The 14,429-nt window shown below is 43.5% G+C and overlaps 1 protein-coding gene across 2 annotated transcripts in view; it reads right to left on the reverse strand.

Moving 5' to 3' along the window:
- Window positions 1-14,429, reverse strand: part of PIGM (phosphatidylinositol glycan anchor biosynthesis class M) — a 47,373-nt gene that overhangs the window by 13,435 nt on the left and 19,509 nt on the right. For both annotated transcript variants that reach the window (XM_030205027.1, XM_030205024.1), the window contains one exon: window positions 3,404-3,505. In XM_030205027.1, the coding sequence (XP_030060887.1) occupies window positions 3,404-3,505 (102 nt within the window). The remainder of the gene's footprint in view (window positions 1-3,403; window positions 3,506-14,429) is intronic.

Here is a 14,429-nt window from a genome sequence, read left to right on the forward strand (position 1 = left end):
TAATGTATTTAAACTTTTTACTTTGACACAACAAAATGTTTTATTTGGAACTGCTGAGACTACTTTTGTAAGAGTTATCATGGGGCTAATATGTTATATTTTTATTTGTATTTGTTTTGAATTGTATTTGTTTTCACTTTGATTATATATGTGATATTGTAATCCGCCTAGTTGTAGACAGAATATAAATTTTTAAATAAAATACTGCTGAAAAAAAATGATAAAAAAAGGATAAAAAAAAGTGATAAAAACACTAAGGATAGAAAGTCAAAAAAGACAAGAGCAGGACGTCCTGGCGAAGGGGCAGGGAAACCCGTATTATCAAAACAAGATGGGCGGTCATCTTTCGTTTCGATAATATGGTCGGGGACACCCAAATCTCAACATTCAGGTCGACCTTAGAGATGGTCGTCCCCAATTTTCGGCGATAATGGAAACCAAGGACGCCCATCTCAGAAACGACTAAATCCAAGCCCTTTGGTCATGGGAGGAGCCAGCATTTGTAGTGCACTGGTCCCCCTCATATGCCAAGACACCAACTGGGCACCCTAGGGGGCACTGCAGTGGACTTCATAAATTGCTTCCAGGTACATAGCTCCCTTACCTTGGGTGCTGAGCCCCCCAACCCCCCCCCCACCACCACCACCACCAAAACCCAATACCCACAATTGTACAACACTACCATAGCCCTAAGGGGTGAAGGGGGGCACCTACATGTGGGTACAGTGGGTTTCTGGTGGGTTTTGAATGGCTCACATTTACCACCACAAGTGTAACAGGTAGGGGGGGGATGCACTGCACCCACTAAAACTGCTCCAGGGACCTGCATACTGCTGTCAGGGAGCTGGGTATGACATTTGAGGCTGGCAAAAAATATTTTTAAAGTTTTTTTTTTTTAGGGTGGGAGGGGGTTAGTGACCACTGGGGGAGTAAGGGGAGGTCATCCCTGATTCCCTCCGGTGGTCATCTGGTCAGTTCAGGAACCTTTTTGAGGCTTGAAAAAATGGACCAAGTAAAGTTGGCCAAGTGCTCGTTAGGGACGCCCTTCTTTTTTCCATTATCGGTCGAGGATGCCCATGTGTTAAGCACGCCCCAGTCCCGCCTTCGCTACACTTCTGACACGCCCCCGTGAACTTGGGTCGTCCCCGCGATGGAAAGCAGTTGAGGACGCCCAAAATCGGCTTTCAATTATGCCGATTCAGGCAACCCTGGGAGGACGACGCCCATCTTCCAATTTGTGTCGAAAGATGGGCGTCCTTCTCTTTCGAAAATGAGCCTGTCACTGATCACCCCACTCCTGAAGGGTGGCCTAGCATTTGAGTACCGGCACCTTTTTTGCTAGAAAAAAAAAACACACTGCTGATAACTATGGTGGCAGTGCACCTTTGGAGATATTTGGTCACTGTGCTGGATAAATTGACCCACTAACTATAAACACTTCATATTTCTCAACAGTTCCTCTGATCTATTTGTGTAATGGCAATTTGAAATAGCTATATCAAAATTGCTGGTTCTGAGCTATCCCCACATTTAGATTCATAAGTATATTAGTAAGTAAATTAGATATATGCCCAAACAACCTCATGAAGTAGGCCCCCCAACAATTTATAACGGACCTAACTAACCATGTGAATTTCATGCTACAAAATGGACTCTTCCCAAAGGAGAAAGGTAATATTCTACTCACCCCCATACCTAAGGATGCAAAGAAAAATACTAATGAACTAACGAACTATAGACCAGTAGCATCCATTCCCCTATTCACCAAAATAACAGAAGGCATGGTGACCAAACAACTCACAGAGTATCTAAACAAGTTCTCGGTACTGCACGATTCCAAGTCAGGATTTCGCTCTAATCACAGCACGGAAACCGTACTAGTCACGCTTATGACCAAACTCAAACAATTGATAGCAAATGGCAACAACATACTACTGCTACAATTTGACATGTCAAGCGCATTTGACATGGTCGACCATGGAATTTTATTACACATCCTCGAATACTTCGGAATCGGAGGTAACGTTCTCAGATGGTTCAAGGGTTTCCTAACCACCCGCTCATATCAAGTGACATCAAACTCGACAACATCAGCCACATGGACACCTGAATGCGGAGTTCCACAGGGATCCCCCCTCTCACCGACCATATTCAACCTAATGATGACACCCTTGGATAAGCTATTATCGAATCAGAATCTAAACCCATACATATATGCTGATGATGTAACAATCTTTACCCCATTCAAACACGATCTAAGAGAAATTTCCGACGAAATCAACCAAAGCCTACACATTATGAACTCCTGGGCAGATGCATTTCGACAAACTAAATGCCGAAAAAAACCCAATGCCTAGTACTCACCTCGCAATACAACAAGAAGGAATTCACCACCATCAACACACCTAATCTATGTCTACCAGTCTCAGACACCCTAAAAATCCTTGGAGTCACCATTGACCGACACCTTATACTTGAGAACCATGCAAAAAACATAACTAAAAAGATGTTCCATTCAATGTGGAAACTAAAATGAGTCAAACCATTTTTCCCAAGGAATGTCTTCCGATACCTGGTACAATCACTGGTACTTAGTCATCTGGACTATTGTAATTCACTCTACGCCGGCTACAAAGAGCAAATACTCAAAAAACTCCAAACAGCCCAGAACACGGCAGCCAGACTTATATTCGGCAAACCAAAATACGAAAGCGCAACACCCCTTCGTGAAAAACTACACTGGCTCCCACTCAAAGAACGCATCACGTTCAAACTCTGTACCTTGGTCCACAAAATCATCTATGGTGACGCCCCAGCCTACATGTCAGACCTAATAGAACTACCACCCAGAAATGCAAAAAAATCCTCCCGCACATTCCTCAATCTTCATCCTCCCAAATGTAAAGGCTTGAAATACAAATCAATGCATGCATCAACCTTTTCCTATACAAGCACACAGCTCTGGAACTCACTGCCACGTAACCTGAAATCGGTCTACGAAATGACCAACTTCCGCAAACTCCTGAAAACTTATCTCTTCGACAAAATATATCATAAAGAACAACACGCGTAACTCTAATTTCTCTAAGATATCCAGGAATGTTCTTTAATGTCTTTTGCTTTCACACTATCATGCACCTAACGTCTATGGCTTTAACACTATCATGTATTTTACCATCATGTAACCAAAACTTCTGCTAAAACAAATGTATACTCTTTTCTATTTCCAATACTATGTATTTCACCATCATGTACCCAAACCTTGCTGTAAAACCAATGTACATTCTTTTCTATTTCCAGTATCCACGATGAATTGTAAGCCACATTGAGCCTGCAAAAAGGTGGGATAATGTGGGATACAAATGTAGTAATAATAATAATAATATCATATGAAACTGCTTACCTGCCCAGTGAACCACAGCATGAGAAGAAGTACACTTCGATACCATGACATCACCAAAGCTGGCATCACCAAGGGCAACAAGCACAGGTACCAAAGGAAATACTGAAAGAAATTATGTCTTTATGTACCAGAAAATATGCCAGAAAGTAACATTAATGACAAAATACTGATTGTATATCATTTTACCAAGGAGTAAAGGGTTATCTCCCTTTTTTACTGTACAGGGAAAATGTTTGGTACATAGGGCCAAGGGAGTGTCTATTACTTTCAATACCAGCAAGGTTACAAGAACAAGAGCCCTCTAGCAGTTGTTGCTGTGCTTATGGGAGTTAGATTTGTACAGATTATGGTTTGGGGTGTTATATCTTTCCAAATTGAAACTTGCACTTTTTTTTCCTGTTACTGTTTTATCCGCGGAGCTGTTAATTTTGGGGGTATTTTCTCTTCCAAATTGTATTTTGCTATTTTGTTTGTATTATAGTGTGTATTCTCCAATAAAAAAAAAAAAAAAAGTTTAAATCAATACCAGCAATAACCCAAACCAATTATCTCAAAAGAACCACTCTGCTTTTACCCTGGTTGATCAGTAAACTGATTCTCAGTGAGAGATGTGGATATTTCTGTGATAGTTTTCTTCTGTAGAACAATGTAATTAATCATCTAACTACTTTTATAAAGAAGGATAAGTGAGGGATAAAGCTCACAGAACATTACCTTTAGGACTTACTACTTACTAGTGTAGCACCCTCTTACACTGCATTCTGTACAGTTACCCCATGCTATCATGACTGTCACCAAGATATATCCAGAACCTTGTGGAATATCAGATCAGCTGTGGCCCTCACCAACATGGCTGCCTCAGTCTATCATTCCTGAATGGGCTGCACTGTGCCCTGGAACATGTGATTCTAGGAGCCAGTTGGAACACAAAAAGATGTGTCTGATGAACAGATGGCAAGGACAAGGATTTTCTTTCAAATCTACCTGGGGTGAGACAGAAAGAGGGTGAAGCAGAAGTGCTACCTGTATCCGCTTTTTAGGCCTGCTGTACTCTGTTTTAATGGCTTCTGAGACCAGCTGCCTAATCTTGTGATCAGAATGCAGTTTGCCCCATCCTATACACAGAGGACAAAGGCCCTGTTGGCTATTTGATGCTGGGGAAAGAAGCTGCCTACATCTGTCCTTTCAGCAACAGCAGAGGACTCCCATGCTTCCCTCTTCATCTTCATTGATAGAAAACATAGCAACTTGTTTGTTCACTTTGGTTAAGATTTCAGGTATCTTGGAAAAGATTGACAAATACTCAAAGGGCACAACATATCACTAAAACTTCAAAATGACTGATATGAAGAAGTCTTTTGGACTGCACCATGGTCTGAAGTTGCAGTAAGGCATTCATTCCCAACTCAGTCCTTGGGGCACACCTAGTTCCAATGGGTTTTCAAGATATCCACAATAAATATGCATAAGATAGACTTGTATGAACTGCCTCAATTATCATGTTAATCTACTTTAAACGTAATAAATAAAAACAAAACAACAAAGGGAAAATAAGGTGATGCCTATTTATTGGACCAACTTAACCCTCAATCTACAGTATTGTGTAGGTACTGAGGTCCAGAGATACTTTACAGCCAATATTTTAGGAGTTTGTTGCTTTACCAATGGTAGTTCTGACATACATTTTATTTTCAGTAGAGTTTTCTTGTACAGGACATCAGCTAGTTCCATTTTCAGTCATAATAACGTCTATTAGAGAAAGGCAGGCTCAATATGCTGTTTCACATGTTCTGAGGGCAATAATGGAGGACAAGGATGTCTCTTATTTTGAGGATTCAGACATCTGTGATGATGGGATTGATCATGATAGAGAATCTGTTCAACATGCTTTAGATGAGCCAAATTTTGATAGCCAACCTTATCAAATCACTGATAATCTTGCAAAAGGATGAAGTCATGCACAGGCTCATGGCACTTGCAATGGTACACATGGTGGGGGACGTGGCAGGGGTCATGGTCAGCTCAACTATGGTTCTATAAATGCACCCTGACAGGAACCAACACCAATTTCAGTTTGGCATAAAGATGCACCAAATACTGGCAAACACAGGATTCAAGTCATCAGGCAACAACCTGGAATTATGCTGTTACCTGTTCTTTAGGTGCGCATGCTTTCACATGGTTCAAAACCCCAGAAATGTTTGATCTTGTGGTCCTGGAGACCAGTCGAGAAGCACAATGTCAAATCACAGAATGGAATCACAGTAATCCTGACCAACCAAAGAAATGGTGTATGCAGCATTGAAATAAAGGCTGTTGTGGGATTGTCTCTCTTGGTTGGGGTGCAAAAATCTCACAACAAACTAATTGCATCACTGTGGTCATAAAAAGAAGGAACAGCTATCTTCCAAACAACCATGTCCAGAAACTGATCCACTGATATCCTGAAATCTATCAGAATTAAGAACAGGGCAATTCAGGCAGATAGAAAAACCACTGACAATTTGGCACCATTCTGTGATTTCTGGTTGCCCTTCGAGGCACAACTGCGAAAGTTCTATGTCCCTAGCACAGACCTGTGTGTGGACGAAAGGTTGGTGGCTTCTCATGGCAAATGTGGTTTTCACCAATACATACCTTTTAAGCCAGCCAAATATGGCATCAAAATATGATGATGTTGCAATGCAGAACTGAGTTATCCATAATTGAAAGGTGAAGTGTACCTGGTACACCAACGTGGTGAACAGCGTGATGCTGGACAGGGTGCTCGTGTTGTCAAGGATCAGTTGAACCATGGCGTGAAAGTGGTCAGAATGTAACAGCTGACAATTTCTTCACACCTGTTCAGTTAACCAAAGATCTCTTGCAAGATGGTTTGATATATATAGGCATAATTCAATCCAAAAAAGCAGACATTCTTAACGAAATGAGAGCAGCGATCAACAGAAAAATGCATAGCTCTAGCTTTGGTTTCAAGGTGTCTTATGCACCCAAGCAGGATAAATTAATTCTTGTAGTGTTAAGTATGCACCATGATGAAACTTTAGAAGATGACAACAGAAAGCCACATATCATACTAAATTATAACACCACAAAAAGTGGTGTAGGTCACCTGACCATTTATCAATATTATTCACATCAAGAAGGAAGATGAATTGTTGGCCTGGAGTCCTATTTGGCAATTGTGTTGACATTGGTGCTGTAGCTGCATTCATCATATGGATGGCAAAAGTTCCTGAATGGAAATTATCCAAGGGAAAGTGAAGACAAAGACTCTGTTTTAGAACTTGAACATCAACTCTTCATACCCAAGGTCTAGATCGAGCCAGTAAAGCAATGCTTCAGACGCCAATCATTTAGACATGAAGATGGTTGACATTAATCCCAGTATTCCACAAAATGTCCAGAGAGAAATTACTGAAGGAAAAAGAAAGCGATGTGGAATATGTCCAAGAGAGGTGGACAAGAAATTTTACCAGAAATACTGTACCTGCAAGAAACCTATATGCCCTTGTCTACAATAGACATGAGAAAATTTGTGAAGAAAGTATCTAAATCTAGATTCCTTTCCTAGAATTGGTAAGAGAGACGCCGTTTGAGCTTACCAGTTCTTCTACAGTGCTAAGTGCTACATTTGATGCCCTTTTTGGGTTAAGTACATACATCTTGAGTATTTCTTAGTAGGACCTCTGAAGAAGGCATTTTTCTTGCCGAAGCACTGCAGTGTTAGGTTATCTATATTTAGAAGAACCTATGTACACTACTTTTTGTGAATTCTTTGGAACACTATCAGGGGCATAATCGAAAGAGAAGGGCACCCATCTTTCAACACAAATCGGGAGATGGGCATCCTTCTCTCAGGGTCGTCCAAATCGGCATAATCGAAAGCCGATTTTGGGCGTCCTCAAATGCTTTCCGTCGCAGGGACGACCAAAGTTCACAGGGGCATGTCGGCAGCGTAGCGAAGGCGGGACGGGGGCGTGGTTAAGAGATGGGCGTCCTCGGCCGATAATGGAAAAAAGAAGGCTGTCCCTGATGAGCATTTGGCCAACTTTACTTGGTCCCTTTTTTTCATGACCAAGCCTCGAAAAGGTGCCCGAACTGACCAGATGACCACCAGAGGGAATCGGGGATGACCTCCCCTTACTCCCCCCCAGTGGTCACCAACCCCCTCCCACCCAAAAAAAAAAAATTAAAATACGTTTTTTTCCAGCCTCTATGCCAGCCTCAAATGTCATACCCAGCTCCATCACAGCAGTATGCAGGACCCTAGAGCAGTTTTTAGTGGGTGCAGTGCATTTCAGGCAGGCGGACCCAGGCCCACCCCACCCCCACCTGTTACACTTGTGCTGGTAAATGTGAGCCCTCCAAAACCCACTGTACCCACATGTAGGTGCTCCCCTTCAACCCTAAGGGCTATGGTAGTGGAGTACAGTTGTGGGGAGTGGGTTTTTTGGGGGGGATGGGGGGCTCAGCACCGAAGGTAAGGGAGCTATGCACCTGGGAGCAATTTGTGAAGTCCACTGCAGTGCCCCGTAGAGTGCCCGGTTGGTGTCCTGGCATGTGAGGGGGACCAATGCACTACGAACGCTGGCTCCCCCCACGACCAAATGCCTTGGATTTGGTCGTTTTTGAGATGGGCGTCCTCGGTTTCCATTATTGGCAAAAACCGAGATCGCCCATCTCTAAGGTCAACCATCTAAACATTTAAGTCGACCATCTCTAAGGTCGACCTAAATGTTGAGATTTGTGCGTCCCCGACCGTATTATTGAAACGAAAAATGGGCACCCATCTTGTTTCAATAATACGGGATACCCCGCCCATTCGCAGGGACGTCCTCAGAGATAGGTGTCCTTAGAGATGGTCATCCCTGTTCGATTATGCCCCTCTCTATATACAATTGGATATCAAAGGTGTTTTGTCAATAAATTGAGCCATTTTGTGACATCCTGACGTGGAGCTTGGCTCCTTCCGTTCCTTTTCTTTGTTTGCTCTTCAAAATGGCTGCCACAACCTGTAGCCACAGTTATTTTGTAGAGACAGCCACAATGGTCAGGAGCAAGTGGGCATTGCTCCTCCACGTTTCCTCACTAGACCACTAGGGATTAGGTACATTGGCCCAAAAGAATCCTTTGGGGGGAGAAGAGTTTGATGCTGGGGGGATGGGAGGATGGCTGGGGGATTAGAAGGGGCTTTGCTGATGATTGGAGGGAGGGCTAGTGGATCAGAATGTTTTTTGCTGATATTCAGAGCAAGGGCTGTGGACAGGGTTTTGCTGGTTTGGGGAAGTGAGGAGGAGGGCTGTGGGATTGGAAGGGGCTTGGCTGATGTTTCTGCAGAACTATTATATTACTGTATAAAAACTAAGTATGATTATATTATACCTTTCTACATCAGTGAACACTGGCTGCATGTATTCTTTCGTCTTTCTTATAAGATTCTTGTCACTACATACCAAGTTTATTATTCAGGCATTCCTAGTTCCCACTTTAATTGGAATACACTACCAAGATCTATCCGATTAATCAACGATTACTTACCCTTTAGAAAAATGCGGAAAGCTCATCTCTTTAAGCAAGCCTACTCTAATGTCCAAACCTAATTTTATTAACCTCCTCTCCCAATTCTGTTCTGACACTGATACCGACCTCATCATTGGCTTTACTTACCCCACCTCCCCATTCTCACTCTACTCATCTCAACCTTTCTTCTCCATCTCTCCTTTACTATATCCCTCCTTACCCTATTTTCCCAATCTATACTATGCTATCCTGTTTACTCTCCCTTATCCTAATCATTCATTGTCAAGCTTCGACTTTATCATGTTTCATTACAGTTTGAAATTTTTTCTCTCCTTATTAGACTTTTTATTTCAAATTACTATGTAAGCCGCATTGAACCTGCAATGTGTGGGGAAAGTGCGGGGTACAAATGTAATAAATAAATACAAATAAAATAATTCCTTATGTTCTACCAGATCTCTACATTCCTTGCACCAAATATTATTAGATTCCTTCTCACAGAAATGTCTGTTTTCATTCTACTCAAACTAGTGATTTTTCTGTCATTGCTCCCACTTTGTAGAATTCTTTACCATTATACATTATATTAGAACCTTATCTGATTACATTTAAGGCTCTCCTAAAAACCTTTGAAGCATTAAAACTATTAAAATGCATTAATGATTGTCTTCTCACTTCCATGCCACAGAGCACTGAAGATATCACTTGTTTTGTGGTCTTGCAACTTTTTCCATCCTATTGTTTATTGATAATTAAGTTTACCTAGGTATTTATGTTTATTTATATGTATTACACATTTATGTAGGGTTGATTTTTTATTATTCAATTTTGTATCTCTTGTGTGTCTATTTTGCTGTAATTGTTTGGAAGTGATTTTCCCCACTCAAATCTGAGATACTTCCTGTGCCTGGAAAGTATCAAAATATGGGTATAGGCATCCTTTTAAGTCCAGAAAGCATAGCCAATCATTTTCCTGAATAAGAGGAAGTAGTTCCTGAACTTTAAAGCGGTTAACTTAGCGGACTTCAAAAAAAGGGTTGGGCGGCTTCCTGGAGGAAAAAGCCATAGAATGTTATTGAATGGATGAGGGGATAATGCAGTATTTGTAGGATGGGTGGGACAAATTGCTTGTTCTTTTGGCCGCTGTCGGTGACAGGGTGCTGGGCTCGATGGACCCTTGGTCTGTCCCATCATGGTGATGCTTATGTACTTATGACTTGCTTTGAGTGGGGAGCCCGCTGGGATTTCTGGGGATGGGGCTGGCAAGGCCTGGGATGGTGGCTCTGCATCGCCCGAGTTGTCTGAGCAAAAGGCTAGTACCTACACCTTTGAGAGTAGTAGGATCTGCGCCTCTGCCCAGTCGAAAATCTTCTTGTTGAAGATGAAGATTGCTGAGAGAGAATGTGGATAGGTATCAGTGTGCTTTTTAATGAAGTCAGCAACCTCTTCCACTTTCTCTCCAAATAAGTTGTCTCCTCGGCAGGGCACGTCCGCCAACCTCTCCTGAACAGCCAGTTTCAGGTCACAGACACACAGCCATGAGAGTCTGCTCATCCCCACACCCTTCCAGAGAGTCTGGGTGCAATATCACAAGTGTCATAAGCACCCCTGGCCAAATAATGCCAATACTCCATCTGCTTACTGGCCAACTGGCGAAGCTCGGTGGCCTGCTCCACAGAGAGAGAATTCACCAGATTAAGTGTATTATTAACTACAGACTCCAAGTAAAGGCTTGAGTAGAGCTGGTAGGATTGGATGCGGTCAACGAGCATCGAGGCCTGAAAACTTTTCCTCCCCAACGAGTCTAAGGCTCTGGTCTCTCAGCCTGTGGGCGCTGAAACATGAGACAAAGAGCTCTTAGCTTGTTTGAGAGTGGATTCGACTACCAAAGAGTGGCAAGGCAACTGGGCCCTCTCGAATCTAGGAGCCTTCTGGGTATCCACCTTCTTGGGTGCTACCTGCACTGAGAGGGGAGATGCACAGTTCCTCATCAGTGCATCCTTAAGGGTAGGGTGCACTGGCACAGTGACCCCTTCCTTAGGAGGAGACATAGCCCAAGACAGACAACATCTCTGTCTTGGCTCCACCTTCGTCTCCAACTTAAATGGGTTGGCCGCAGACATCTCCCTGATGAAACCAATAAGAGAGAGCACCTCTGGAGGAGATTTTCATCTCTCTTGAGGAGGCGAGGGATCAGATGGTAATATGACTCCTCCTCTGAGAAGTAATGTGAATCCTTGTCTGATACCCATGAGCGGTTCCAGTCAGACTTCTCTTCCTCTTGAGAATCAGTCTGCACCGGCCTCAAACTAGTGGAACGATGCCATCGCTCTGAGGAGTGTCGAGGTGCAGCCCTTCTCTCAAACTCCAAGGAAACTGACTGCTCAGGCCTCGGCTTCGACACCCTGTGAGGTGCCGGTGTCAATGTTCTGGGCACTGGCATTGGTGGAGCCTCAGAGAGGGTCTTGGAGCTGTTCCACTGAGGACGCAAGCACCCTCAATGTCAAAACGGGAGCTCCTTGCAGCAACTGTGCCACATCCTCGGAGCATGCTCCGGAACTGCTCATCAAGGGTGGGCATCAGCAAAGGCATGAGAGCTAGGGTGGGAAGTTATTGGTGCTGAACCGGTGACGGGGACCTGGCCACTTGATGACTGGCACACCGGCACCACAGATGAGGAGCACCCCTCTCGAGGCCGGCACTTCTTGGGTATAAGAGAGTCTGATGCCCCGATCCTCCTGGCAGCGTGCATCAAGCAGGACCAATGCTTATACTTCTTGGGCTTCCCCTCGATCCCCCGGTGCCAACAAGGATGCTGCCAAATCTGAGCATCTCCCCAATGTCGGGTCCGATGTTGACCAGTCCCGGGGCCTGCTAACAGTGTCCAGTGTCAATGCAGGTGGCGACCCACTTGATGCCAGTGCACTCCCAGTGATTACCAGTGTCGGAGCAGCCATGGAGGTCGATGCCAACGGTGCTGAAGACGATGGTCCAGCCTTCGAAGAGCCAAAAAACTTCTACTGTTGAGCCAATCACACTCTGTGTCCTGGTCTGCATATGAAGACAAAGATCACAAACAGAGGGGTCATGATGTGGCCCAAGACACCGATTGAACCAGTTATGCGGGTCCATGAGTGAAATAATGCAGCGACATTCAGTGCACCACTTGAAGCAACTAGGAAAGCACTCATGAAGGAAACAACAACAAAAAAAGCCAAAAAACTGGAGAAAAAAAAAATATGAGGAAGGAAAACAGGAGAAATAATTTAAAAAAGAAGATAATTACCTTAAGGGAAGGCACTCATGATAGTGAAAAAGTTTTTTGAAAAGTGCAGCGTGAGGAGAAGATTATGCAAACATCCTCTCAGCTCTACGGAACAAAAATAGACTGAGGAACCTGCACTCAAGCGTCAGACACGAAGGCACCAGTGCATGCGCGGTGGGACGCTGCTAGAACTTTCTCTAGTATTAGCAATTCAGTGTCCGCACTGGAGCTCTGTCGGATGATGTCACCCACATTTATTTAGTTATTAGAATTTATTTACTGCTTTTTAAAAATAATTCACTCAAGGAATAACGTGGCCTGCTTGTCCTCAGAGAAAGTTCTGTTCGTAGTAGAAGTTAATTTCACAGAACTGAGTGAAGGAAGCTGAAGCAAACAAATCGGACTAATCTCATTCATTCAAAGAAGATTCCAGCTTTCTCCCCTTCCAAAAACCATACAAATCCACCACCTTTTCATTGCAGGCACAGTGCTACTCCACACTTGTCTGGTATGCCTACCAAGATATGGAAGATATGTTGACAAATAGGCTTATATGCCATTTATATCTCAAAAGTTTTACATCTGGAGAGCAAATCAAAAGTTCTTAAATAACAGATCTTCCATCGTACCAGCCAAATAACATACTCTCCTCTGTGTCACTCACTGCAAAGGATTCTAAGATTTTTTGCAGCTGTTCAGGCTGTCCCATGCACTTTTTCCCTACCCTGTTCACATGTGATCTTGGGGGTATAGTATCTGAGGATTTCAAGGCGACGAAACAGTGTGACAAGGCGGTGGCTGTAGCTAGACGGTTGCTAGGCTGTGTGATCAGCAGAAGAAAAGAGGTTTTAATGCCCCTGTATAAGTCGTTGGTGAGGCCCCACCTGGAGTATTGTGTTCAGTTTTGGAGACTGTAAGGATGTAAAAAGAATTGAAGCGGTGCAAAGAAAAGCTACGAGAATGGTATGGGATTTGCGTTACAAGACGTATGAAGAGAGACTTGCGGATCTGAACATGTATACCCTGGAGGAAAGGAGAAACAGGGGTGATATGATATAGACTTTCAAATATTTGAAAGGTATTAATCCGCAAACGAACCTTTTCCGGAGATGGGAAGGCGGTAGAACTAGAGGACATGAAATGAGATTGAAGGGGGGCAGACTCAAGAAAAATGTCAGGAAGTATTTTTTCACAGAGAGAGTGGTGGATACTTGGAATGCCCTCCCGCGGGAGGTGGTGGAAATGAAAACGGTAACGGAATTCAAACATGCGTGGGATAAAGGAATCCCATAAAGGAATCCTGCTCAGAAGGAATGGATCCTCAGAAGCTTTGCCGAGATTGGGTGGCAGAGCCGGTGGTGGGAGGCGGGGCTGGTGTTTGGGAGGTGGGACTAGTGCTGGGCAAGACTTCTACGGTCTGTGCCCTGAAAATGGCAGATACAAATCAAGGTAAGGTATACACAAAAAGTAGCACATATGAGTTTATATTGTTGGGCAGACTGGATGGACCGTACAGGTCTTTTTCTGCCGTCATCTACTATGTTGGCTCCAATCTTCCTGCTAGTTGTGAAGAGAAGGGTGAGTCTTCAGGGACGTGCAGCTTAAGAAATGTTCTCACATCCTTTTCCTCTGGAAAGTAAATCACTTCTCCTTTCCACAAAATTCTGAGTTCAGCTGGATACAACACGGCTAGCTGAATATTATGAGCATCTAGTCTCCTTTTGACATCCCTAAATTGTTGACATTTGCAATCCAGCTCAGAGCTAAAGTCAGTAACGAGCCATATTTTCCTTATATTTGAGAGAACCAGCTTGTTCCTAACAAATCTAAATTCCTCTTCCCTTCACTATCATTAAGCATTGAGACTCCAGAGCTCTACCTGCCTCTTGGGTCCTGCATGTATAGTAGAATGGGAAGCATTTCTGAGAGTTTTATACTGGAAATTCTAGATTTCAACTTTCTACCTAAAAGCCAAATTTTGGATTTGAGAACCACCCTCCCATACTTTTCTATGCCATTGGTACCCATATGTAGCAAGACAGACAACTCTTTCACTGCCTAGTATAAATCCTATCAAGTATCATGTGAGACCTGCCATCCTCACACCAGGCAGGAAAGTTACCAAGCAATTCTCATGCCTACCAGTTCACCAAGCTATGCACATTCCTAATGACTGAATCACCAACTACAACAGCAATCCTCCCAGGTACACACCCCTGGAGATGCATCCTTGGTCAG

The sequence above is a fragment of the Microcaecilia unicolor genome, chromosome 1 (assembly GCF_901765095.1).
Source record: "Microcaecilia unicolor chromosome 1, aMicUni1.1, whole genome shotgun sequence".
In the NCBI taxonomy this organism is placed as follows: domain Eukaryota; kingdom Metazoa; phylum Chordata; class Amphibia; order Gymnophiona; family Siphonopidae; genus Microcaecilia; species Microcaecilia unicolor.